The sequence below is a fragment of the Glandiceps talaboti genome, chromosome 12, assembly GCF_964340395.1.
Source record: "Glandiceps talaboti chromosome 12, keGlaTala1.1, whole genome shotgun sequence".
NCBI lineage: Eukaryota > Metazoa > Hemichordata > Enteropneusta > Spengelidae > Glandiceps > Glandiceps talaboti.
Window position 1 is genome coordinate 13,391,498 of NC_135560.1, and position 26,217 is coordinate 13,417,714.

The window sequence follows — 26,217 nt, forward strand, 5'->3', positions numbered from 1 at the left end:
AATTGAACACATGTCAATCTAAAAAATCTGTATATATATTTCTATAGATACTGTAAATGTAGTTGGTTTATTTCTATGTGAAGGTCCCCCCCCCCCTTTATTGAAGGAAACAGCAGACTTGCCACAAAGAAAACAATCCAGACGTCTGATAAGCTGAAGTAACAAAGCTGATGAGAATAAATAATATTTATACATAGCTTAACATATTTTTTTCATCAGATCACAACTAGTTGAAATAGTTCCTTATCTTATTCAAAACTTAATTAACCCTTAAAGTGGCACAAGCTGAGTTTGTAAGAATATTATCCAAGTGAAAATACTTACCCAGTACCACATTCCAGTATATTGTTGATGTTGATGCATGTCTTCTATAATATTACAATTGTCTTCTGGCATTGTTAGAACTGCTAATTGCATGGCTTTGATTCCCTGAACATTTTTTGATATGTATGATAAATTCTGTCATCAGGTCATTTATGAGTTATATCTTGATACCAGGTTTGAGTTCAGTTAATTGCGAGTGGTGGTTAAGTTTGCTTCAGTAGGTCCAGTACTATGAGTATCTTTATATGCATACTTATAAACTCAGCTTGTGCCCCTTTTTACAGGCTGACACCTACTTTTTGGGTTGTAATTACATCGACTTACTAGAAACCAAACCCTTAAAGGGTTCATATACAGTAGAAGCGAATAACAGTGACATAACACTGTACGTCTATGAAGCTTGTCTCTCATTCCTGCTTACCACATGCATGCAAGCAAATGCACCAGTGTATCGGTTGTATTGGACTGAAATGTACATTGTACATACCATACCTTGTACATACATTAGATAATCAACCAAGAATGATGCAAATATACACAGCAATAGAAACTAGTTTTACTAATTACAATGAACAGGGTTTTAGTTTGCAGGCCATACATGCCAGCACGGATGGCATTTTTATGAAATACACCAAAACATAGCTTGCTGAACAGGTACTGGTAAACAAAACATGTAACACACGAAGCGGTAATGAAGACATTTTTAAAAATAATGTGATATAAAAAAAAAGACTACAAACTTTAACATTATATTTGTAACTCTATACGCATTACCTCGACTACAAAATCTCTAGTACTCTTTTCTAAGGAAACCAACTCAAAGAAAATTGAAACATCACAAGTTCTAAAGTATAATTCTATAAAAAAAAAACCACCTTGATTTAACTTATAATAATTTAAATTCTCTTCTGTATCTGAAAGAATTCATATTTTTCAATGTTATTGAAACATAATGGCACACTGGCACATATATAAATCATGTTCTTATTATGACATAAATGAGAAATTCAATTTAGTAAATAATATACAATAATTACATTTGCTTAAATCAGCCAAAAACAAAAGAACAAAATTACAACAAATTTGAATCTAACGCAACTGGTTTTTTATTGTTTTAAAGACAAGTTATTTGGTTTTTATTGTTTCATTTTCAAAGTATTTGAGGGGCAACAACAAGTGACATTGAAAGCCTTCTCTGTTTTTTTTTTTAAATTACTTCTTGCCTTTTGTTGTGTTATTTTACTATCAGCTGATGTCAGGAGACACATCTACTTGTGGCCCTGGACTTGTCTTAAAGTTCCATTTTGATAATAACTTTGTTGGTATTATTTCAGAGTTTTAAAATCTAATAATTAAGGTATCTATGTATTGTATCATTGTATTCTCTAAGGGTGACACTTTGCTCATCTGTTTCTAATCACCCCAACGATGCTGGTTTTTTTTAATCTGATGTGAAAAACTGTAAAAAAAACAAAAAAAAAAAACACCCTCTATGGTGTAAATGGTGTCTGGATAGTAATGTCAGACTAGTCCCTGTACAAAGTATCGCAGTGAAAACTTGTACCTTTATAACGAGGCAAAAAAAAAATAAAAAAATGTGTCTCTGATAACCGGACTGATCCTAGTTTAACCTGCTGACCCTAAACATTTTTTTAAACATTTAAAACAAAAAGATATGAAATTCTTTGTCTTCATGACTTTCATGCATGTCTGTTTTCTTTCCCCAGCGATGTTTGTACATATTTCATTCAACTATCACAGATGGGGGTATTCTGACCAACAATTTGTTTGTATTTGGGTCGAAGCAATATTTCTCAAAAATAAAAACAATCAAAAAGGTAAAAGATAAAATAAAATAAAATAAAATAAAATAAAATAAAATAAAATAACGACCTACCTATCCTATTTTCTGAGGCCATATTATCGGAAACACACATGTCAATTATTTTTTACCGCCTAAAGTCAAATGGTACTTGGTATTCTTCTGACAACAATTGTCACATCTGAAATTAACCTTACCAAATCCAGACTGTTAAAGCTGCAACTTCAATATTTTACAAACTTAAAGTGTTTTCTAAGATATAATGACTTAATCGTAATATCCTACACCCTGAAAAGTATTGAATCACCTGTGGATAAACATATTAGTGTAGCTGTATACACACAATCTGGTACAATAAACCCAATTGATTTTGGGGTCCACACCCAAAAATGTGAAACCCAATGCAATCATGATTTCAAACCTATTACTGTACTACTACTTATGGATAAAATAGACCTCTACCCTTTACATATCCAGTTTCTTATTATTGGTGTTTTAACAGTTTTCCGTTCACATATGTATTGTTGGTTGTGTGATAGAAAAAATAATACCTAAGGCCAAAAAGAAAAGAGAAAAAAAAGAATTGTTTCTGGTTAGGACAATTTGTCGAAAGTGGTGTGACGATGCCTTTTTTTTCCCCCAACAAACCTGTCACTCAATCGACAATTTATGGTAGTTACTGTTCTTTTTATTTAGTACTGTAGAGCAAGTGTGTATGTGGGTCAGATGTCATTTGCTTGTTCATGATTGGCTCTGCAGTTGTCTTCAATGAAGTAGGGAGGGTTATTTTTGTGTTTCCCACTGGATCTGTAGACTGCATGGGCTGGATAAACATGGGAAAAAAAGGCCAACATGAGGGTAAAATGATGCATGCGCTAACCAGAAACAATTTGTTTTCTTTTTTTGGCCTAAGTTACAACTAGTGCAGCTATAAAAGTGTCATTATGAATGGAAAAACACATTTACTACTAATAAACACATACGTAATTGCTTTTTTTTTTTTTTACTTTTGTTTACTTGACTGACTGATCCACTATGCTGAGAAACAAACAAAAGATCATCAATTGGCCTTTCCAAAATTTGCCATGGTGGCGCTCTACTTCCTGTCTGTGTGTACCTTGGGAGTATACATGGTATAGGTTACTCGGTTAATCATAAAGCACTGCTGCTTTCCTCGATATCTGAATACGAAAACATCCCTGATTTACAGTTCTATAGAATGCCAAGGGACAAAGCTCTTAAGAAACGGTACTATGAGGTGATGATACCCCCAATTTGAGCGAGGGCGCTGTATTCTCAATTTCCTGTTTGCAGTCTGCAAAGGCCTATTTCTTTTTACGATATCTTTCTGCTTACTTTTCTATCAAACTGAGCGTCTGTCTGACAGGCTATAGATCTCTTTCATACAAAAAATATATTTCATCAAGTTGCAATGTGTTATTCCTGTATAATACTTTGTAATAACAAAGAAGTTTAAAATATATGAAAAATACCATGTAGAATGAATGACTTTAGTTTTGTGTTCATCACTTATAAATCTACTCACGACACTGAAACATCTAATACATAGAGAATATATTTTGTTCATTGCCTGACTTCCAGGCTAATGGGTTGACTCCTTGATTGCACATTTCAGTTTGGTCTTTTATTTCACTGATTTTGTTAAATAAATCTTTCCTGTGTAATGCTGGAAATCATTATTTATGTTTGATATATTTTGTGTTAAACTTTTAATTGGTATGTTACTGTTGTGAATTGCACTAACATCTAAAATGTTTATACTAGCACCACTATTCCTGTTGCATTGTCTTTGGATTCATATTGCACATCAAGCTACATTGTCTTTGGATTCATATTGCACAAGCATCACTTTAACAAAGCTTTTGATTCATATTGCACAAGCGTAACTACTGCATGGTTTAGGATTTATATTCTCACTACTGTATGTCTGGATGAGGCGCCTTTCCCTGTATAGGAAATGAATGGCATAAGGGACTTTGTAAGTCTGAAATGGCTGACATAGGTGGCTTCAACACAGTGTGAAATGGCTGACATTGGTGACTTCAACACAGTCTGAAATGGCTGACATAGGTGGCTTCAACACAGTGTGAAATGGCTGACTTAGGGACTTCAACACAGTCTGGAATGGCTGACATAGGTGGCTTCAACACAGTGTGAAATGGCTGACATAGGTGGCTTCAACACAGTCTGAAATGGCTGACATAGGTGGCTTCAACACAGTCTGAAATAACTGACTTAGGGACTTCAACACTGTCTGAAATGGCTGACATAGGTGGCTTCAACACAGTTTGAAATGGCTCACATATATAACATGAAGGGCTTTGAACTACAAAGTCTGTGAGAAGCATTCTGGATTGTAAACTGACATCACCATTATGTTCTAGCTGAATGTAGAAATACATAGTCCTACCAGGACTAGTCCTACTTTCCAGCCAAGTTCATGTACTGTTTAAGAAAATTCTGAATGCCATGAACATTTTATGACTAAAATAAAACAACAGAAATCAGCACAAAACCATAGACAATAGTCCCTTCTATTCTCTATGAGAGAACATGCACTTCAGTCATTGCAAATTAGCTAACGTATGGTATATAATCCATGGCGTAAAAAAGTACTTTCAGTGATCTTTCAGTTTGAATATAAGATTGGGTTAATGTACTGGTTTCATTGCCACTATGAATGAACTGATGGGCAGGTAGGTACGTTGAACTCTCCAAACACGTTCAGTTCATACATCAATGCAAACACCATAAACAGAGCATAAAGAATTAGAAAAATAACTCCTAGTTTCTTGTCCAGTTTCCAGCGGTTGAGAGAAATTGATACAAGTAGTGTAAAAACTGTGACAAACAACATCAAGGCTGTGTAGGTTAGTCCTCTACCATATATGTAAATGCTTTCACCGGTTGAGATTGTCCTAAGAAACCATGGCAACCCAAGGCACAGTAGAATATCAAAGATGTTGCTACCAATAGTGTTAGAGATAGCCATATCACCATAGCCTGGAAAGAAAGCAGTTGAAATAATTTAATCACATTCAGATTTATTGGGCAAGTCAGATTTTGTATAAACAGAAAGACATTAACTAACTACTAAAATTTCATCAATAGGAAACATTGTTTACCCACTTTTAATATTAGTTTTGTGTCATGCTGTTTTGTCTAAACTGCACTTACCGTCCCTGGCAACCAGAATGCTAGCCATGGCATCAGGTACACTAGTCCCTGCAGCCAACAGTGTCAGTCCCATCACAGCATCAGGGATACTTAAAGCATCACCTACACAGGTAGAACAAAAACGTTATAAATTATACAATATGTATGGATCGAGTTAGCTCAAGATGTGCAAAAACTAAATTCAAAAAAAAAAATGATGAAATCATATTTTTCAATGGTCAAAAGTTCAATGAAACAATCATACCAAGTCTCACATCATGTACTGTATAGACACAATTGTAAATTTAAGCATACACCCTCCACCAATGGTTGGTGTAGGGGCTATGATTTAGGCCACTTTCAATGGCATGATAAACTAAAAAACACTGCAGGGGGTCATGCAGATTATGGCTATGCAAAATATGTAGTGTTTCCAAACTAGAGTGATTATTTTTACCTTTTACCTTCCCTAAATAACTCAGCTTTTATCACCTGTTATTGCTCAAAACTTTTCACTGATTGCAAGAGGGCATTATATACCGGTACTTTTTCTACCATATTTTGCTATTGTCATCCCCTCATTTTCTTTACCGGATGGGCATTGCTGTTTAATCTAAGTGTAATCAGTGGACAAGTCTACATAAAATAATCTTTATTTATACTGGATAGTTCTTTAAGTATATAAACACTTGTCTCCCAAGAAGTCCAGAGAGGGCCATCCCTCATGGGTTAAGTGTTAATGCAGGAGGAAACCGGAGTACACGGGAAAACCTGCGTTGTTCAGTAGAGTCAAACTGAACGACAATCTCCTTACTTACACTGTGGTAAATTTTAATCAAACCCTGAATGGGTTTGAACCCCGACCACAGTTGTAAGAGGCAAGTGGTTTAACCACTCGGCCACCGACAACCTTTATTGGTTTCTTATTGGTTTCTGTGTGTGTTCAACATTATTGAACCATAAATAACAGCTGAAGGAGGTCGAGCGATCAACTGAAATATACAAGGTACAAAAGCACATCTCTGAATTGGTAAGGAAACCAACTTTAATACTAACCTATGACTGTGACCATCCAAACCATTATGTAGGAGAATACTGCTATCCAAAATGTTGACATGAAAAAAGTCATCAGATACCAGTTTTTCCAGCGTTCCTTTTTACAGTCTGGTATACTGACGTATAAACTAATGTGGATAGGAAGTCCAATCACCCACAGTAGTCTTTTACAGGGATTATCTGGTACATTTAGTGGTGATTCCAATTCAGGACTGTCTTCCATCTCATTGCTTGGCTTGTCGTTAGAGTCTACAACATAAATTATCATTTAGAAGGTCTTCTCAGAAATAACAAAAAGAAAATTTCCTAATCAATATACATACATTTGTATTATGTCGACTACATTTCTAATCATCAATCACAGAGGGCGCTATTTGACTTGTTATGGCTTCAATATACAACATAGTGTGCTGTGGGGATATATCTGGTTGTTTTGATTATCTCCAAAACATGTCTTTACCATTGGTTCTGTGATGTTACAATACAGGTCAAAACTTTTAAAATCGGCATTAATTTTCAAGAATTTTCATAAATAGTGCTCACAGGGGTATCATTTTATTTTTTCCACAATATTTTTCTTCATTCAGCTGGAATATACTTGTGACCTATACAGTTTTGTCATTACTCGTCTATCAACCCGTAGTAACAAGGTCCCTTAGCTTGTATTTTCCTTGGCCGATTAATGAAGAAAAAATACTGGGGGAATAATTTCTAAATGTCTGTCAGTCCTACCTTTGCTTTCGATAGGTATTGCCACACCATTCAATAGCTGTTGACACTCGCTGTTCTCTGATGTTGTGTTCACAGACCCATTGGGGGTGTCCTTGCTCACAGATAGCTTCTCATCTATGTGCTTCCTATCACTGTGATAGGGGGTCCTAAAGTTATTTACGTTTGGGTCCTCCATTTCAATTTCTTCAGCTTTCTTTTCACTATTTGTAAATGATTCTTTGTTGGCGTCCATAAGCGGACTTTTTTCCTCCAATGAAACTTTGTGATATTTGTGCATCCATAATTTGACTTTAGCAATGGCAAGGTCACTTAGTACTGGATTGAAATACATGGCAATGATATAAATGACATAAAGAATTAGCAGCCAGAGAGCTTCAAACCTAGAACGAAAAGAAAAAAAAAACCCACAAATATTATAATTCTCATTTGAATGATTTGGAGAAACGATACAATCGTGTGTCAATTAAGTAATGTCGTCTTTCTCTCTGCAATTCCATCATTGACTACTACTTATTTTTGTCAACACTCCATGCTGAGTACTGCTGTATGCAAAGCAATATTTCCTCATTTACATGTGACACTCATCTGGCAATGTCACTTTTTCTGTTATCTTTTTTTGCCTATCTGCCAATTTTAGAAATTGTTAAAATAAAAAATGAAATTTCACATGAGCACTGCACTAAATCTCTCATGATTGTAAGTACAATACATCTTTTGTCACACTGGATGACATTGCAGCAGTCTGGCTACTGCTGATTGTTCATCACAAATTGCTGTGTGTGTGTGTGTGTGTGTGTGTGTGTGTGTGTGTGTGTGTGTGTGTGTGTGTGTGTTATGTTATGAGTAGATACAGAGAAGGATGTGAAAGTGAAGTGAAAGAAGTGAAACAGACAGACAGACAGACAGCATGCCAGCCAGCCAGACAAACAAAAAGACAGACAGACAGACAGACAGACAGACAGACAGAGACAGACACAGATACACAGCCAGACAGAGACAGACCATCAGCCAGCCAGCCAGTCACACAGACAGAGACAGACTGACAGACAGACAGACAGACAGACAGACAGACAGACACAGACAGACACACATACATACATAGACGATTATGCTATAAACTTACCATTGTACAATACCATCCATCATGACTAAAATCAACACAAATATGCTAATAAGATAAAACACAGAATCCCTGATTAATGGCCACCATGTCAGATTGATTACCTGAAAAAGAAATATACACAAACTACATTTATTAACTAAAATGGACACAAAAACCAAACAGCATTTTCACTATACACCCACAACCTTTCAAAAATCATCAAATCTAGCTCATCAGACCAACTCCGTTTTATACTGGGGAGAGGCATATCATGGGTATGTAAACAATGTTGGGAGTTTCAAACCTCTGGAAACTTTGCCCCAAGCATTATGGGATAACACCTTGCTGATAATTCCATGTCCAAGCTTTATTGAGGCTGACTGTGAAGCTCCTATCATTGTTCACTTACCCATGATACATGTACTTTAACTTAGTCTACAGAAGGTCGCTAGATTCACCAACTTTTCTAACTCTATTTTAAAGAAAATAGGCTGCTGGGTCTTATTGAAAATAACTTTTCTGGCTTTAGCAAGTATGAGAAATCCTGCAAACCAGTTTCATTTTTTTGTTCTCCTTTTTAAGTTTGAAACCTTTATGCTTGTTTGTCAGAATATATATCACTATATGATCTGAGACTAGCAGCTTTCGTAATCTTTGAATGACAATATTATAAAAATTTCACATGAAGAGAAATGACTAACATGTGAGAGAATGTTCTCAATGTTGAAGACACGCACATTATATGCTAATCATTATGCAAATTACTGTTATTAATATGTACATTATTATGTACATTAGCAGCCATCCTTGCAAATTACCCTTGCTTGGGGAGGGCACTGTATAGGTATGTATTTGTGAAAATATGTAAATTCCATTATACCAGTAGATGTAAATGAAATTGATAGCACTGATATCATTTATACATACAGAAAAGGTAAATATTTATATTCATGTATGTGTGGGATGATTTATAACACAAACACAGTAATAAATATTTACAGACTGGGTTTATTTTTGGCTGTTGGTTGCTGCAGAGTTATACCCTTCCAGCATTTGCCGTTTTACCATCTGTCAGTTGACACACTCTGCTGAGTCAGCCTATATTTACGACAAGTCTGTTTTGGATATTAAAATATGGTCACTTTGTTTGTCAATATGGTGTAGTGTTTTAAACTTCCACTATAGCCATAACTGGGTGTTATTTTTTCAATCAGACAACTGATATTGTTAAAATAATAATAATTAGAAGTTGTACATGTTGAATTAAAGGTCTATTTTATCTAAAAAGTAGAATAGTAATAGGTGATCATGTTGAGAGCTGATTTTTGGGTGCGGACCCAAAAATTTGATTAGATATATTGCATCATATTGGTACTGCTACATACATACATTTACCCACAGGTGATTCAATACTGTTCTGGGTGTATGATATTCTGAATACATCATTATATCTTACACAAAACAGTTTCAGAAAATATTCTAACAATATTGACCACTATTTAACAGATACAATGTCTTTTCATTTAATATATCTTTGGTTATTTCATGAACAAAAATATCCCTGTTGCAACTATGCAGGTGTTATTTTTTGCTGACCATGTGAAGAGGGGCAAAAGCTAGCCACAGTATAGTCACTGTAGAGATGAGTTTCATTGATACTATATTTTTTTTTTTGTCTTTGAATAAGAGCAGAATTGAAGTGAGTGAAATCTTACCATGCCTGCAAGGAGCCCACATAGTGAAACAATGCAGAGAAGATTGAAGACAGCAGAGCCAACGATAGTTCCTATGCCTACATCAGTATGCGTTATAAATACACCTGTAAATAATAAGATAGACAACACATTTATTAGTATCATGAGGCTTATTTTTTCATTGCTATCACTGTGTTATTACCAGGGATGTTTGTTTTTTCTGGAACATCTTCTTTCATTTATTTTTACTTACAACAATTTTTTTTAACATTCCAAGCTGCACCGACACTCAAAATACATGAGCTTTGCTATTTACAAATGTGTACATTCCTAATATGGTTGATACGTTTTCATTTGAAAATAAGCATTTTCGTGCTATTTCCTGCTTGTCGTATGTGATTGGTTAAGAGAAGTAGTGCGCAGCTCTTCCAACTATCGTTACATACCCCACCCATTGTTTTGAGTATGTAGAAAAATGTTGCATTGCTAGTGCCCTCAGAAATGCGTTCCCCACCTATTACTTAGAAATACATAACTTGACACACACACACACACACACACACACACACACACACACACACACACACACACACACACACACACACACACACACACACACACACTATCACCCAAACCATGGTGACACAACACAATATAGTAATATTGATATGTGGACCAGATCTATTTTTTAAATTAGACTCAAGGAGTGCTATCCTACAAGGGGTAAAGACATAAATTGGAACAGCCAAAAACACTTCTGAGTAGTTACACAGTGTCTATCCCTGAGGAGTATTTCAGGTTTTAAGGTGTTCAAATAAATTCATTTATATTTCTAGACATGGATTGGGAAAAACTGTCTAAGAGCACAAAGAATATTCTGTTTACAACTGGATATTTATCTCAGCAATGTGACAATCACCTTTTTCATAGCTAAACTCAATAATTGTTAGATTTGTTATTTTCATTTTTACTTGTACTTTCACAAGTCTCGTTAATTATTGAACTTATCAAAGCATAGACCCTCCACCAACATGTTGGAGAATCTATGATCAAAGCCAGAAATTAATGACATACATGTACACTCATTTGGTTGATGAATGAATAGCGCCCTCTATGTGTCACTTACAGAATGTTCAATTTTTAAGGAACTTTCTCAGAAATTCTGGTATACTTTATTTGAAAGGTTATTATATTAAGGGTCATGAAAACTTGTTTTTTTTAATTGTATTTTTTTCTGAATTTTCTATGACCCTTTGCACTAGCTGCAACTGGAAGGTTTTTCGAAAATGTTTTGTTAGGTACAATAACTTGCTCATAATACCATTCACCATGAACAGCATTACATCACCTGTGGTTAAATGTACTTTTTGTAGCTGTCTACATCGTACATGAGTAATCAAACCAAATTGTTGGGTCCATACGCAAAAATAAAGCACCCTCAACAACAACAACAACAACAACAACAACAACAACAACAACAACAACAACAACAACAACAACAATCATGATTTCAACCTGTTTCTGTACTTCTTATGAATAATATCAACCACTGATTAGCAGTTACAATGTCTAATTATTGGTATAACAATTTTTAATGAACATATTGTGGTTGTCTCATTGAAAAATCATACTCCAGTTTACACCAGTACAGTTTTAACATTGTGACATTGAAAACCAAGGTTTCACTCAAAATTTAAACTTGCCACTACACTACATACAGATAATATTGACCACAAATTTACAGCTACAATGTCTTTTTTATAAGTCATTAACACTTTTTAGTGAATATATCTTTGGTAATTTGATACAAAATCTCCCAGTTGCAGTTAGTGCAGGTTAAGATTAGGAATATGGACTTCAGTCTCTACACATTTGTAAAATCTGAGCTTATATACTCTTTAACAGTCTCACTATATATGAATAAATGATATGTTGGATAAATACTATATTATTTTCTGGTAAATGAAAAAACCGACGAAGGAAAAAAAGACTCAAGTATAAAGATATAAGCCTACAAACAACAGTACAATAAAGCATACAAATTTCTGTTGTCATGTTAACTTTTGTATACTGTGTACTTCCCCCATTGGCTATATGTATATTTGCTGCCCTTTGGGACGTTTTCTCACCCTTTGGTCTAAAGTGGGTAGTCTTTTTTAGAGCTGAAGAGTCTAAAATGTGGCCCACTTTCAATACACTGGTCTAAAATGGGGTATTGATTTTTGGTCAAAATGGGTCAAAAACAGAATCTGGGGATGGCAGCATTGGCCACACACCCCTACCATGTACCAGAACTAGCCAGTGGTAACAACAAACAACCAACAAACATAGACGCTGATGTTACAACAGATAAACTAGATACAGAATGATTATAATGTAATCCTAGTATAAAGACTGGCACCTCAGTGTACCTGCCCTAGTTGGACTGGTATCGGTTACCTGGCACCTTGACATCAATACCTGGCCAGTAAGCTGTCACTTCTCTGCATTCTGAAAGGGGCACATACCAGTACATGTTCTGTTTTTCTCTTTTAATTACAGCCTACTTACGCTATTGTTGTACAAAGTCCACACGAGTTCCTAATTTCATTAGAACAAGGGTCCCCTACCAGTGTTTTTTTTTCCACTGACAAATTTTTGCCAAATTTATCGATGTATTTACCAGGGTCCAAACAATAAGGACAAAAGTATGTTTGTTGTTTGACAAAATGTATCAATTGAAAAATAAAAATTGAAAATAAAGGAAACATTACAGTGTATATATGGATGACAAACGGATGACCTAATTTTGGATTTTTAATTCTTAAGACAGCTCTTCTATGTTTTCCTATTTGAAAAAGCAATGTAAACAGCATTGACCACATCCTTGTTTGTAACTGAAAAAATTAAAAATCATTAAAAAATGCTTAAAATATTTATTATTGTACATATAATCACAAACTCTTTACATACTTTTTAGATTTTTGTAATTTATTGAGGTACAAACAAATATTTGGTCGTTGCTGTTTCACATTAAAACATCGTAGAGTCGTTCAAAGAATTAAAAATCCAATATAAATACCCATTTGTCATCATTATGCGTATCGCCACTTTAATTATATACTAATTTTTTCAGCATCCTCACATCTACATATCACTATAACAAACCTAAAAAATGAAAAAAAAAAGTTTTAAAAAAATCATCCCATTGAAAAATTAATATTCAGTGTCGTTACCCAACTAAATTTCATTTGTATACATCATTGTATTAAAATCGATGAAAATACAATCAACACATTGAAAAATCATATGCTATGCTTACAAAATATGTGTGCTGTGCAATAACATATTCATAATGTATTCTATTCTTTCCAATATTTGAGAATCAATGATTTTTAATCGATAGAATTGATTGAAGTTTATACTCCACAGACAGTGCATTTCTCTAGAAATATCATTATTTTTTATAAACGCAGTACGAAGGTAAAAAATCTAACTGCATTCTAAAACTGGTTTACTGGGGGTGCCCCATTCAAATTGTTGGGCATGGCATAGAAATACATTCAAGTTCTTTACTAATTTTTCCTTCCAGATATACTCCACTGAAAAAAAGAATTGTTTATCCAATACCAGAGAATGACTGAAATTAAATTCTGGATTTGTGAAATTTACATATGTGAGAGTGGGATGTCTTGAAATGAGACGACTCACATAATGTTTTGTTTGTTTGCATGTCTTTCTTTTTTCAAAAGAACTGAAATTATTCAAATTTCTGGTTGTCATGGCAACACATTTTTTTTTCAGTGTCAACATATAATTATGAAACTACTATTAAAAGGAAGTGATATCAATATCACCTATGACATGATAGTCATATGACCTACCTATAACAGAAGTAAACAGCTCTGGTGCTGAACTTCCTGCAGCCATAAACGTGGCGCCAGCAACATCACTTTGTAAATGAAGCCCTGAAAATAAGATTATTTATTATAAGTACAATTAAATGTTGCAAAAGGGAGGAAACTACTAGCATTTAAACTTGTATTCCTAGGAATTTCCTATTGTTTGGCCGTTTCATAGAAGCTCAGCACAATAGCTAGTCTGCAGGGGGTCTTCTTAACTTATTTGCATAACTGATTTGAATAATATATTTAAATATATTCAAGTTTTCCTTAAAACTTGATTTTTACAAAAAATTGATGATTTGGGACCGATTTGCTTTACTTATTACATTATTTACTAATATTTGTAACATTCTACATCAAAAATATTTCAAGTATTTAATCATTTTGAAGAGTTTTTCAAATACTATGAGTAGCTGACCAAATGCTTCAAACCCTACATAGAGTTTGTTTTCCGTACAAATGGTCAGTTTCCCATGGCCCAGGGTGCCTTTCAACCGTCCTTGTCTTGGGGAGGGCGATCACTCAATGAGCGTATAGTGAGAGTGGTTCTGCTGACACCTAAGCCAACACAATTACCGCACCGCCATTACAGCAGTAGTGGTAAGGGTGCAATTTTTGGAAACCCCAAAACACAACACTTGTAAAAGAATGGAAAGTCACTTGACAAAGAAAAAGCACATAGTATGGCTCATATGTACATGAATCATACTCATGTACTTGTTCAAAGGTCTGAAGAGCATCAACATGCTACATGCAACAGGGAAAATATTCATTTGTAAAAAAATATCTACAAACCTGAATAGGTATGTATAGGTCTAATAACCAGACCTGACCTACAGTTTCCCTGCCACCCCTACACTTAAAGCAAGATTTCGGAAACCACCCCTACACTTAAAGCACCCTGCAAGATTTCGTGAAAATGGCATATCCCAGATAAGTATTTGTAAATATGACTGACACTACATTTTTTGAAAGGTATGTAACTGGAACCATGACATTAGTAAGTCTGGTTAATCTCGTCTCTCTGTGCCGCATGAGAAGTTTTCAATTTGGTGCAAATAAATGAGACTGGCAACTGCATGCAGACATTTACATATTTAATACTTACTTTCACTAATACTTTCCAAAGACGACACAAAATAATCATCGCATACAACAGCCAGTCCTGTAAACATGTACAGTGCAACTAACAGATGTAAGATAATACCACCGTGTTGACGTTGTTCACGGGTGAAAGCACCATGAGGGAATTGATCGATGGCCGGAGGTGAGCAGTTTGGTAATTGATTGTCGATTGGAATTAAGACTACAGCAGCACTGGTTGCATTTGTTGGGAATATAGTTTCAGACTTGGTTATATTTGATGTTGTTGAGGTGAAATCTGATGTGGTTTTACCAATGATAGTAGAGTTTGAGAGGAAATTAGTAGGTACAGAAGCAAGTCCTGAAGCAGTGAAGTTATCTATTGAAAATAAATAGAACAGAAAAATTACATTTTTTTAAATAGAAATTTGACTTGAGTATAATATAAGGACATCCCTTTTTTTTCTATGTTTCTCATCATAACACCTTTAAAAGGATGTGTTGGTTGCTCAGTTAAATTAAAAAAACAACAACAGAAAAATAAAAATAAAAATATGTGTACATGTTGGTGATACTTCCAATCCCTACTCATTGGTCTGGATGACTTTATATAGAAAGGACAACTAAATTCAGGTAGAAACCTATATGAACAATTTGTTTCATTATTAAATGTCCTGAATTTCAGCAATGAACTATCACAACAGATACACATTTGTGGGGTCGCCATCTTGCCATCATTGATATTGTAGAACAGAAATTGATACCTGATTCCATTTTATAAAGTAGTAGTAGTCGTAGTACTAAGTTACCTTATTTAAATCTAATTTTTGAAGCGCCTAGTCATTACGTAGCATACAGTATAACATCATTATGCCGATATCATGACGTCTGAGCAATTCAGACAAAAGCTAGATGGTCACTTCAAAAACTAGATTCCAATAAAGTCACTTTACTATTACTACCACTGATAATGTGAACATTTTTGGACCCTGCCATAGAGGGCATCGATTTTTTAAAATTATTTTGGTGGACTGAAGGATTAAAAGGTCAATTTTTTGGGGTCATGAAAAATATAAAGATAAAAACGACTCTACTAACTAAATCTCATTGATTGTTTTAATTAAATGATGGAAGTCAGTAATTATATCTTGAGCAAGTTTTCACTTCAAACAGGGAATATGGTAATTCAAAAACAGCAGCCGATACTGTTAATAAAAACACAAGATTTAAGGCAAATGGCAAAGTAAGGAAAACATAAAACTGAAGACATATAAAACGACCTGTACTGTGTATATCAACAGGGACATAAAGATTTATCATGTAGAAAGATAACGTAGTTAAAGGTTATATGCTTGAAAGATATGATCAAGAGATTTGGATCAATTTACTGTCTTGGGAAGGGGAGCTATTGGGGAGAATATGTCTATCACGACAATCAATAACATAAATAATGTGTTAAATAATACATTGCATTAAAATTGTCCTCTGTAATGTTATAGTGCCATGTCCATGGTATTTAAGCAAAACCAGTTTATTTGTTGTTGGTCAGATGAGTCAGACTTTAAGGTCTGGTCCCTTTGAGCTAAACTATGCCTGTTTTTATATTGAGGTTTATAAGTTAAACTCAACAGTGTCAGGCACTGATCTTGCAATCCTGCATAAAATCTGACACAAAGGGTGATACAGAATTATTGATTTTTACTGGTACAGTGTATTCATACTCATATCATTGACATGTGTATATATATATATATTTATATTTACTTTTTGTCTTTCATCTGTACAATGTAGTTACACACGTGCATTGTGAAGGACAGTGCCAGTAGATATTTGTCATGCTCTCTATCTGTCACACACAATCTCGCTGCCCTTCCACTCTTATTCTGTCTCTCTTTCTTTGTCTGACTGACTCTCTCTTTCTCCCTCCTGCTGTCCACTGATCTCTGTTTCTAAAGATTAGGTAAAGATTACTGACTGTACTTAATAATTAGTCTTTCCTTTGGGAGCATTCAAAATAAATAGGTCATTCTGTGAACTTCCTTTTTTTATGAGTTATAAAATTTATGACAAAAATGGAAAATTTAATTGATTTACAACATATGATGACTTTGTCATTAAAACATAAAAATAGTCACCAATATTTGGTTCTTTCTATTCAAATCTGTTAGTATTTGGTGTTCCTGCATTGCAAAATTCAAAGTAACATAACAACATTGGTGGAATCTGTATTATTGGGAATTCTAGCATTGTTATTTTAATAATAGTTGAGTTGGAATACAGTTATGACAAGGAAATGTTTTTTTTTTAATAGTTAGAATAGTTATGACAAGGAAATGGGTCATAAAATTTATTCCAACCTGTTCAGTTCATAAAATAATCTAGTTTCTATAGTGTGTAAGTAGCCTGATAGATAATGTTTGGTTTTGTGGTACATACATCTAGCACAGGAAAAAAAAATTGACGCTATAAATTCTATAATATCTTTGATCTGTTTACCATTTCAACCATCATTTCAAAACACATTTCAAAAAACACGTTTTATTAATTATTTCGACTTTTGGAAAAAGTTAATCATTGGCTTTTTTTTCTATTGTAATTTGCTTTCAAAATTCAAGTTCAAATAACACCTGTAAGTTAGTCTTTGTCTGTTTACCAAATAAAATCATCGTTGTTATCGATTGCTGTACAAGTATGATCATGAATGTTCAAGTAATTAACAATGGAGGGGGAAAAAACTAATTAAATAAATAAATAAATAAAGAACATGTTGGAAACAAAAGCAGTATCTACCAAAAGTTACCAGACGTGGTACTATACAAATTTCATCTTCAGAGATGTTATCAATATCAAAAAATCAGCGTGTATTCACCTGTTTGCTGTAACAGCAGACAGACTATGAATATTTTATGGCTGAAAACAAATGTTTGAAAAGAACCACCATTGTTATAATTTTGTAACAATCAGGTATCCATTTACTACTTACTGTTACATACATGTATTATTACAATTATATCACATTACACATGTATATAATACACACAACTGTTAGTGAACAAAATTGTAAGGATATTTGCCCATTTTTTTGCTGTGTTAATTTCCGGTGTTATTGAAATACTTCAGTTTTGATATCAACATTATTTTTTCTGTATACAGTACAAAATGCAGGCACTTCTAGGTGGGTGATTGTGTGATGTTCAAACTAAAGTCCAACAAGTAATGTATGGTTGCCAATTATATATTCTATAAACATACAGGTATTGGCACTGGAACTTACAGTTAGTGTATTAGAACCATACATTTAGGGCATCAAACTGAAGTCAAAATACTGCCTTGGAGAACATTTATTCATGGTTCTAAAAATCAACAGGCCAGTAAAATAAAGTTAGTTTAGAATTATAAATTGGAAACAAATGCGATGTTTCGATCCATCTACTATGGACCTTGATCACGCAATGATTTAATTATTCAGCATTAAAGTGGCCATATGGATGAGAATTTGGTATTTATTTTGGTTTTTTATTTGATAAAACAACTTCACCATGTTTTTCTACTTGAAAAAATAATGCAAAATAACATATACCAAGTCTATGTTCATAACTCAATACATTGCAAAAAGATACACAAAGTGTAAAAAGTTTGTTATTGTACGTACAATAACAAACATTTTACACATTGTTTAATGTTTTGCCGTTTATTGAAATGTGAAGATGGACTTGGTATATGTTATTTCACATTATTTTTTCAAGTAGAAAAACACGGTGAAGTTGTTTTATCAAATAAAAATCCAAAATAAATACCAAATTCTCATCCATATGGCCACTTTAATGTTCGGAGAGAGATATTATTATTAACGCCAAATTATTAAATCATTGTGTGATCAAGGTTTGACGTAGATAGAATTGAAACGCCATGTTTGTTTCCAATTTACCATTCCAAACTTCACACCGTCCAAATCACTGCCTCTTAGGATTTCTCGTTCTATAAAAGCAATTTTTAATGCAATTTAATTGGCACCATGCCACCTTGACAGCTCTAGTCTATCAGAAACTTGAGCTGATCTTTCCATTGAGACAAAACTCTAATTAGGAGTTTTACAGCAGAGATTCTCAATATTTCTATCGGACTACGTGAACACAAAGGTTGTAAGACGTACACAATATATCACCGCATCAAGATAGACCATAGAGAAATGTTACACCTGCAGCAAATCATTGTATACCCTTATTTGTACGCAGATATATTGGCTTGGCCTAAAAATGATTTTCAAAGCACTTTCATTTCTATCCTGCACACGACAGCGCCATAAATTATATTTACTGACAACTGACTGAATTCTCCCTTCGAGTGAGTTTCTGAGCACACTAAAAAATTATTAAATTCTATGAAATTGTGATGTTAATAAGTCACATGCAGTTCTCAGGCGTCATGCACCAGGGTTATATGATTGTGAAACTGGATTGCACAACTCAATCAATAGTCTCTGTCATAAACATTAGTCACAATCTGCATACTATTAGTCCTTCCCGATGAACAAAACTGGTTTATTTTTTGGTAAGAAATATGGTTCTATTGTTGAGTAAATAACTTTATGCTGGTATTCAAGTACTACATCATGTTGACTGACTGGTGTCCACACGCACACGTGGCATACCTACATGTATCTCAATATAGTAACTGTAATCCATTAGTTGGATCAGTGGATGTTTACACATAATGCATTAATTTGGGCAAATAGAGAGTTTGTTCTAGCAAGCTACTAATTAATGCAAAGCTGATAAACTCAGATAAGACAGTGATATCAGGTGGGAAATAGAAAGAAAAAAACAAGTTAAAGGAAACAGTATTTAAAACTTTATTTGAAATATACAGAAAATAATAGAAATCTGGAAATTCGCGAGAACAAAAATGATTATTTGTCCTTTTCCCTACGAACACATGTGGCAATACCCAGTACATATATATATATAGTAAATGTAATCCTTGTGTTTGCCAGCAACAATTCATACATGTGTATTAATTAATATTTGGACTGAAGTGACACATATACCAATTAAAAATACACTCAAAGGTGGTTTTTAGCTATGGTGTTGGTCCATTTATGGTAATATTTTGTTGTCTGTGCTGCGGATTCAAAACCCCATTCATGATCATGACTTGAAATTTAGTCCTGGGAGCTGTTGGGTTGGCGGGATCACTCATGATGGAGCACATACATTACAAAACAAATCTTATCTTGTCTATCAAATTGATAGCAAAGTATCTAAAAGATCTCTTATGTCAAAGGACTTCTGTACATGTAGTCACTGTGCTGTAAGAACTCTGTAGTCACTATTTCAACACATTACTGTGTGACAACATGCTGACACACGAATGTCTATATATATATGCTCAGAGTATATGAGAAAGGATTTCAAAATATGTCAGTCTATCATACAATGATTCATAATAGTCTTCATCAGTTCCTAGTACACAGCTGTTGAGTTCACTAAAAACACAGGGAATGTTTTGGGGGGATTTTTTCAAAACAAAACAAAACAAAACAGTCAAATTTCAATGGCCAGCAATATATATAACTTTGCACGAAACTGTTGAAGAACAACAAAACTATTTTCGCAGGCAACTTGTAGTCTTGCTCCAAGTTGTTTGCAGTTTTGAAAAGTATACCGAAGAGTACATGTGCCACGTGTTAAACCTCGACAAACTGCATCAGATGCAAGTTTAATAAGTAGATTACCAAACACCAGAAAAATGATGAATTGTTTGATGATGTTAAGGGTCTTTGCTGTCGAACTGTTAAAAGTTTCATGATTGCACATACTTGTGGATGTCATTAGATTTGATGTTGCCATGGTAATTCAACTTGATTGATTGATACTCAGTCAAATCTTTACCTTTATTAAATGGCGATTGTATACATACAGCTGTAATCAGACTACATCATATTTTGGTGTATTTGTTCATTGCCTTTACGTTGCAGGTGTAAGGTACAACCTGTGAAAAAACACTGATGTATTTACTTGCTTGTGGTAAGCAGGAATGAGACAAGTTAAATGCAAAGACATACAAGATAATTAGTGTTACTAGAATCCCATAACTCTGTTTACTGATAGAATGCTATGTGTTATCGAGTGCAACTGTTAATGCTTTAGGTGGTATAACAATGGAGTCCGACTCTTAATACTATGTGGCATAACAATGAAGTCCGAATGTTAATGTCAAAACTTCCACATAAATAAACAAATATAAAAGCATCGCCTGGACCTACATCAAAGGCATCCCTGTTGTTCTTGTATCAGTTGTATAGTTGTTTTTTACCTAATTTTGTCTTTGCATGAAATGTTTCCTGCACTCAATTCATTCATGCAAATGCACCGGTATATTTTTGCGGGTTGTAAAGTAATTCACATAATTGTACAATTCAACAAAGTTTGTGTAGGACCTGTTCACTGAATAGACATACAGGGATAGTAAATTTTTACTAGTAAAAAAAAACACCTTTGTAAAAGACAGTTTCCCCTATTGTATTACCTTAATAGAAGCTATTGTAATAGCCCTCCAGCCTCATAACAAAGACTCAAAGCATGGATATATTTAGTGAGATACATCCATGCTCAAAGTAGCCAGGGTACTGAATATATGTTGTTTGAACACATTCTAAATGTATTATGCATACATATTATTTAAACAATAACAACGTCAGGTTTTTTAATATTTAATATATCAATGTAAATACTAAATAGAATCTGAAAGGAATTCAACAAATTTGGTTAAACTAACATAAAAAAATTATCAATAAATACATAAATAACATCTTTAATAACCTTTTTAATCATTTGTACTTGAATTATTTAGGATAGCAGCTTAAACTATGCTTTCCATCTAGACATTTTCAGAATATTTCAAAATTTCTCTTTGTGATTTTACATACTCTCTTATTCTGCTTAGTAAGAAGAAGGTTCAATGTTTGATACTATAATATCAACCTGATTTTGTTTTGTTTTTTGTTTTTTTAGGGCACAACAAAATTATGGCAAAAACTTCAGAAAAAATCTACGCAAAATTTTTAATCGTCCCCCTTCCTCTGTATGCCATAGTGATACAAAGGACAAGCGTGTTAAAAAAATTGCAATATATTTTTCTGTCATAGATGACTTTATAGTCTGGAAAAATATGCAATATGAAGATTTTAATTTCCTTATATACCGGTATACTGTAAAACTGGCCATGATAAAGGCTAAAAATGCATGAATAAATTAAACATCCTGTACATGTACTAGAGTTACAAACAATCTGTATTAATCTAATTTTTGTTTCAAAATTAGAGTCCCTTGTAGTTGCAGATTGTACTCCTTTGAATCGCAAATTACAAATTGACCTCCTGAATACATTTTCAAGTTCCCCTTAATGTGAGGATATAAATTCATAGAGTTCATTGCTAGACTGTATGATACTGGGAATCAAGTATTTGAAATTTGAAATTTTGCATTTTTTTTAGCTAGTGTGTGATTAAAGTTGGTATTACGTTTCGTTTACCTTGCAATCTTTCACAAACATATACTGTTCTCAATTAACCTACTTCTATTTGTAAAATCAATACCTCTATACAAAATCATTAATATTAGATGAAAGGAAGTGTCTGTGATTTCAAAGACTCACACAGTGTATATACATTTCCATACATAATACTTTAGAAAATAGCACTGTAAAACATTAACGACTAAATTTCCTTTTCCAAAGTACCTGTATTCACAATACCTTCACACATTATAAACATTCAGTAGGAAACACTAAATATTTTGTGAGCTTTAAGAGACTGAATATAAATAAGTCCCTGGCATGTATGTATACTAAGATACAGGCCACACTCCATAAAAAAGTCTCTGCATACGTGTACACTCATGCAGCACTACTTCACAAATCAATCTGATGTACTTTGCCAGGGGAAATCCATTCAAAGTGTTGTTTCTCAATGACATGCACCTTGAATGTTGTATCTCAGGTGTGTGTCTTTGGTATCTATACGACTCACAGTAACATGTACATTTATGATGCCATCTCTGTATCTCAGCCAAATGAATGAATTCTTTGGATCAATTTAGAACAACTCTGCCTTTCAATAGTTGTTCATGCATTGTTCTCAGTGTCAGGTGTCAGACACGACACAAAAAACATCAAAACTGGATCAAACTTAACATAAAAGCTTTGAGAAATCTGAACTAAACTACATAATAAATAGCTTTTATCCATTTCTACGAGAGCATGATGTCAGCAAAATATATACATTTGTAAGTCAACATTAATGGCATAAGCTAGCTCATATTGTCTTGCTTGAAAGACGCGTTCCCACTTATAATGGGTACATGTAGGTAGGAAAGAGCAGACCAGTGGCAAGCCTATGTTTTCCAAACATACATGAATGTACACATCTATGATAAGATCTGAAAAGTATAAGCTTCATGTGTACGCTATGGATATTAATGCCCTTTCTCCTAGGGGGTAATTAGATGTTATATTCCCCAATATTTTCTTATACGAGTGACCTAAGGGGTCTTTGTAGTGACTTGCAGTGACAACCCTTAGGTCACAAGTATTTCCTGCTGAATGAAGAATAATATTGGAGAATAACATAATTATACCACCACCAGTAATATCAAAGAAAAATCTTGGAAAGTAATGGTAATTTTTGAACGTTTTGACTCACATTTCAAACACAGAAGAACCAGTGACATAGACGCACGTTTTTGTGACATACATGTGTGTTGTTGTGACGTAGAACAACCAGAGTATATATTCCATATTTTTTGTTGAACCTGGCTCGAGCATGGTATAATGTTGTTTGTACACCAGTAACTACTAGTTGGAAGAATGAGGATTAAAGAATCAGACTGAGAATGGAAGGTGGAATGGTCTATGAGTCACGATACAATATTGCGGGTTGCAATTGATGTCCACTGGTGCTATACATATATGATGTTCTCTTCTTTCATCACACAGACGCTTCACATCAATTAACATTTTATTAAGTTTTACATCATTTTTAACAAACCCTTCTCTAATGATCAGAACCAATTCTACCCTTTTGAAGATAATAATGTTCTGTGTAGTACGCACATCATAAAAAAATCAAAACCTTGAGTCTAAATTTGGTTTTAACAGTCCGAAAAGCCTAGTCGTTGGTTGTTCAGCATACAATGTACCGGTATTACCAGTAAATAAGCAGAAACAATAACTGAACCTTTCAAGCTAAATTTGGTTTACATTTCAAAAGCCAGTGTGGTTGATTCAGACATGAGACAGCAACACCTATTCTTACATAAACTCATATAATTATAACTCATTGTTTTTCATTAATAGATTTTCTGTCTTTTTTATCTTTTATAATTATGTTAATTTGCTGTATACTTAAATTCTCATTTATTTCCCTTATTTCATCTGAGCTTTGTAATCTTTCAGTGATTCCTCTAGGATTTATTACGTGTTTGAATACAATTTGACAGGATTCATTGAATGCGGTACATTCAATGAAGGTTACAACTTTACACAGTAATAATGTCACAGGAAATAAGCCATCAGTCAGTCAGTGGTCTTGATAAGAACAGAAATTTGATTACATTAACAATTGTCTATAATATTTTTGTTTCTTTTTTGTTTTATTTGTTCAGTCAAGCCACAATATGAAAGATATCATCGTCAGTCTTACAAAAGATTAAACAACAATTTGACTTTTATTTTGAAGCAAAATAACGACTAAAAATTTAATTATCTTGACCATTGTCAATAATGTTTAGTTTTTTGTTTTTTTCAGTCAAGCCTTAATAAGAAAGATATTTGGTCATTACTGATCACTGTCAGTCTTAAAAAAAGGTTTAATAAACAACAATTTGACTTTTATTTTTAAGCAAAATAATTTCTTAATACAGCTAAACATCTAATTACCTTGACCAGTGTCAGTAATGTTTATGTTTGTTATTTGTTTTTTCAATCAACCTTTGATCTGATTGATAATTGTCAACTCATAAGTACAGAATCTTAAAAAATATAATTCAAATCAGTGATTTGGCTTCTCTTTTCAAGCATTTAACTTCAAGTCATGGTATGGAATTACATTCTTGATAAGACACTTCTGTTAAGACTGCATTATTGAATCACATTATGGTGCCGGTAATTAATTTTATGTTTCTCATCTTAACACCTACATGTAAAAAAAGATGGGTTGGTCCAAAAAAGACTAAAAAACCCAGGTAAATATACCGGTATGAGTAAATGTTGGTGATACTTTCATTTCATAATCATACTTTAACATTATGAATGACTTAGAAATGACAATTAAAGTCAGAAGGAAACTTTGAACCATGGGTTTTATTAATTTCTTGAATTTCAGCAATAAACAATAATTTTCTCTCAGATATAGCGATCATGGGGTTGCTTGCCATCTGACAATCAGTGATGTTGTGATATTTTTTCCAATCCTGCCGCAGACCACATCGATTTTATTATAAATTTTACAACAATGAAGAAATACAGAGTCCATTGGTGATGAGAAACATAGAATTCAATAAGGCTGCCCTTATATTTTCACCAGACTTCTGATATAAAAACAAAACAAAACAAATCTATTTTACACAAGTCATTGACATAAGAGACATTGTGGGGACAAAATAGTTTTCTGTATTTGAAGCATGACAAGAATTTTTTTTGAAAATTCTATTATGGTTAATTTATATTTAAAAAACATCACAATATGTTAGCATGATGATATATGTACATGCTATGATGTAGTGACAGTATAGATAAAAGAGTGTGTCACCTCCAGTTACAATGGTCAAAGGTCAACCATTCAATACTTAGTATGCATTTTATACCGCATTGCGAAGGATTTAATACAATTTTGTGTTTTAAATACAGAGTGGAAATTGTAACTTTTGCACTTCATATATTAAAGGGAAAGGATCCCTTGTGAAATCGCTATTTTCATTAAAAACATAGATGTTAAACAAGATAAAATGTATTACTTTCATTCACTTTCACATATCAGTACAGATTTGGCACCGATCCGAACTTTAATAGGTGGAAGTGACGTACATGTATGTACAGACCTTGCAACCTTGGAATTGCTTGAATGTGAACTTTCATGAATGTTAATTTTCATGATAAATATGGCCATTATTTGACCACTGATTGCCGAGTTCATGAAACAAAGTAATGTGTATATGTAGACTACTGTTTCTGACATTTGTGCAAGGTTTGTTTGAAATTAGCCAATGCATCTCAAAGGTGTACATATGCAATTCAAACATTTTTGGCTATGGTACCTTGAAGATATATAGAAGTTATGGTCAAAGG

At 33.6% G+C, this 26,217-nt stretch overlaps 1 protein-coding gene and 1 non-coding gene across 2 annotated transcripts in view; one reads left to right on the top strand and one right to left on the bottom strand.

The window, feature by feature from the left end:
• Window positions 1-4,841: 4,841 nt before the first annotated feature.
• The window catches only part of LOC144442961 (sodium/potassium/calcium exchanger 5-like), a 49,076-nt gene continuing 27,700 nt past the window's right edge, over window positions 4,842-26,217 (bottom strand). The window contains exons 2-9 of the mRNA XM_078132335.1: window positions 14,900-15,253; window positions 13,771-13,854; window positions 9,929-10,032; window positions 8,235-8,335; window positions 7,112-7,491; window positions 6,380-6,628; window positions 5,345-5,446; window positions 4,842-5,170 (exon numbers count right to left, since the gene is read on the bottom strand). Coding sequence (XP_077988461.1) covers window positions 4,842-5,170; window positions 5,345-5,446; window positions 6,380-6,628; window positions 7,112-7,491; window positions 8,235-8,335; window positions 9,929-10,032; window positions 13,771-13,854; window positions 14,900-15,253 — 1,703 coding nt within the window. The remainder of the gene's footprint in view (window positions 5,171-5,344; window positions 5,447-6,379; window positions 6,629-7,111; window positions 7,492-8,234; window positions 8,336-9,928; window positions 10,033-13,770; window positions 13,855-14,899; window positions 15,254-26,217) is intronic.
• On the top strand, window positions 14,285-14,414 carry LOC144444056 (U4atac minor spliceosomal RNA). Its single transcript, XR_013481787.1, has one exon. It is a non-coding gene; the product is annotated as a U4atac minor spliceosomal RNA (small nuclear RNA).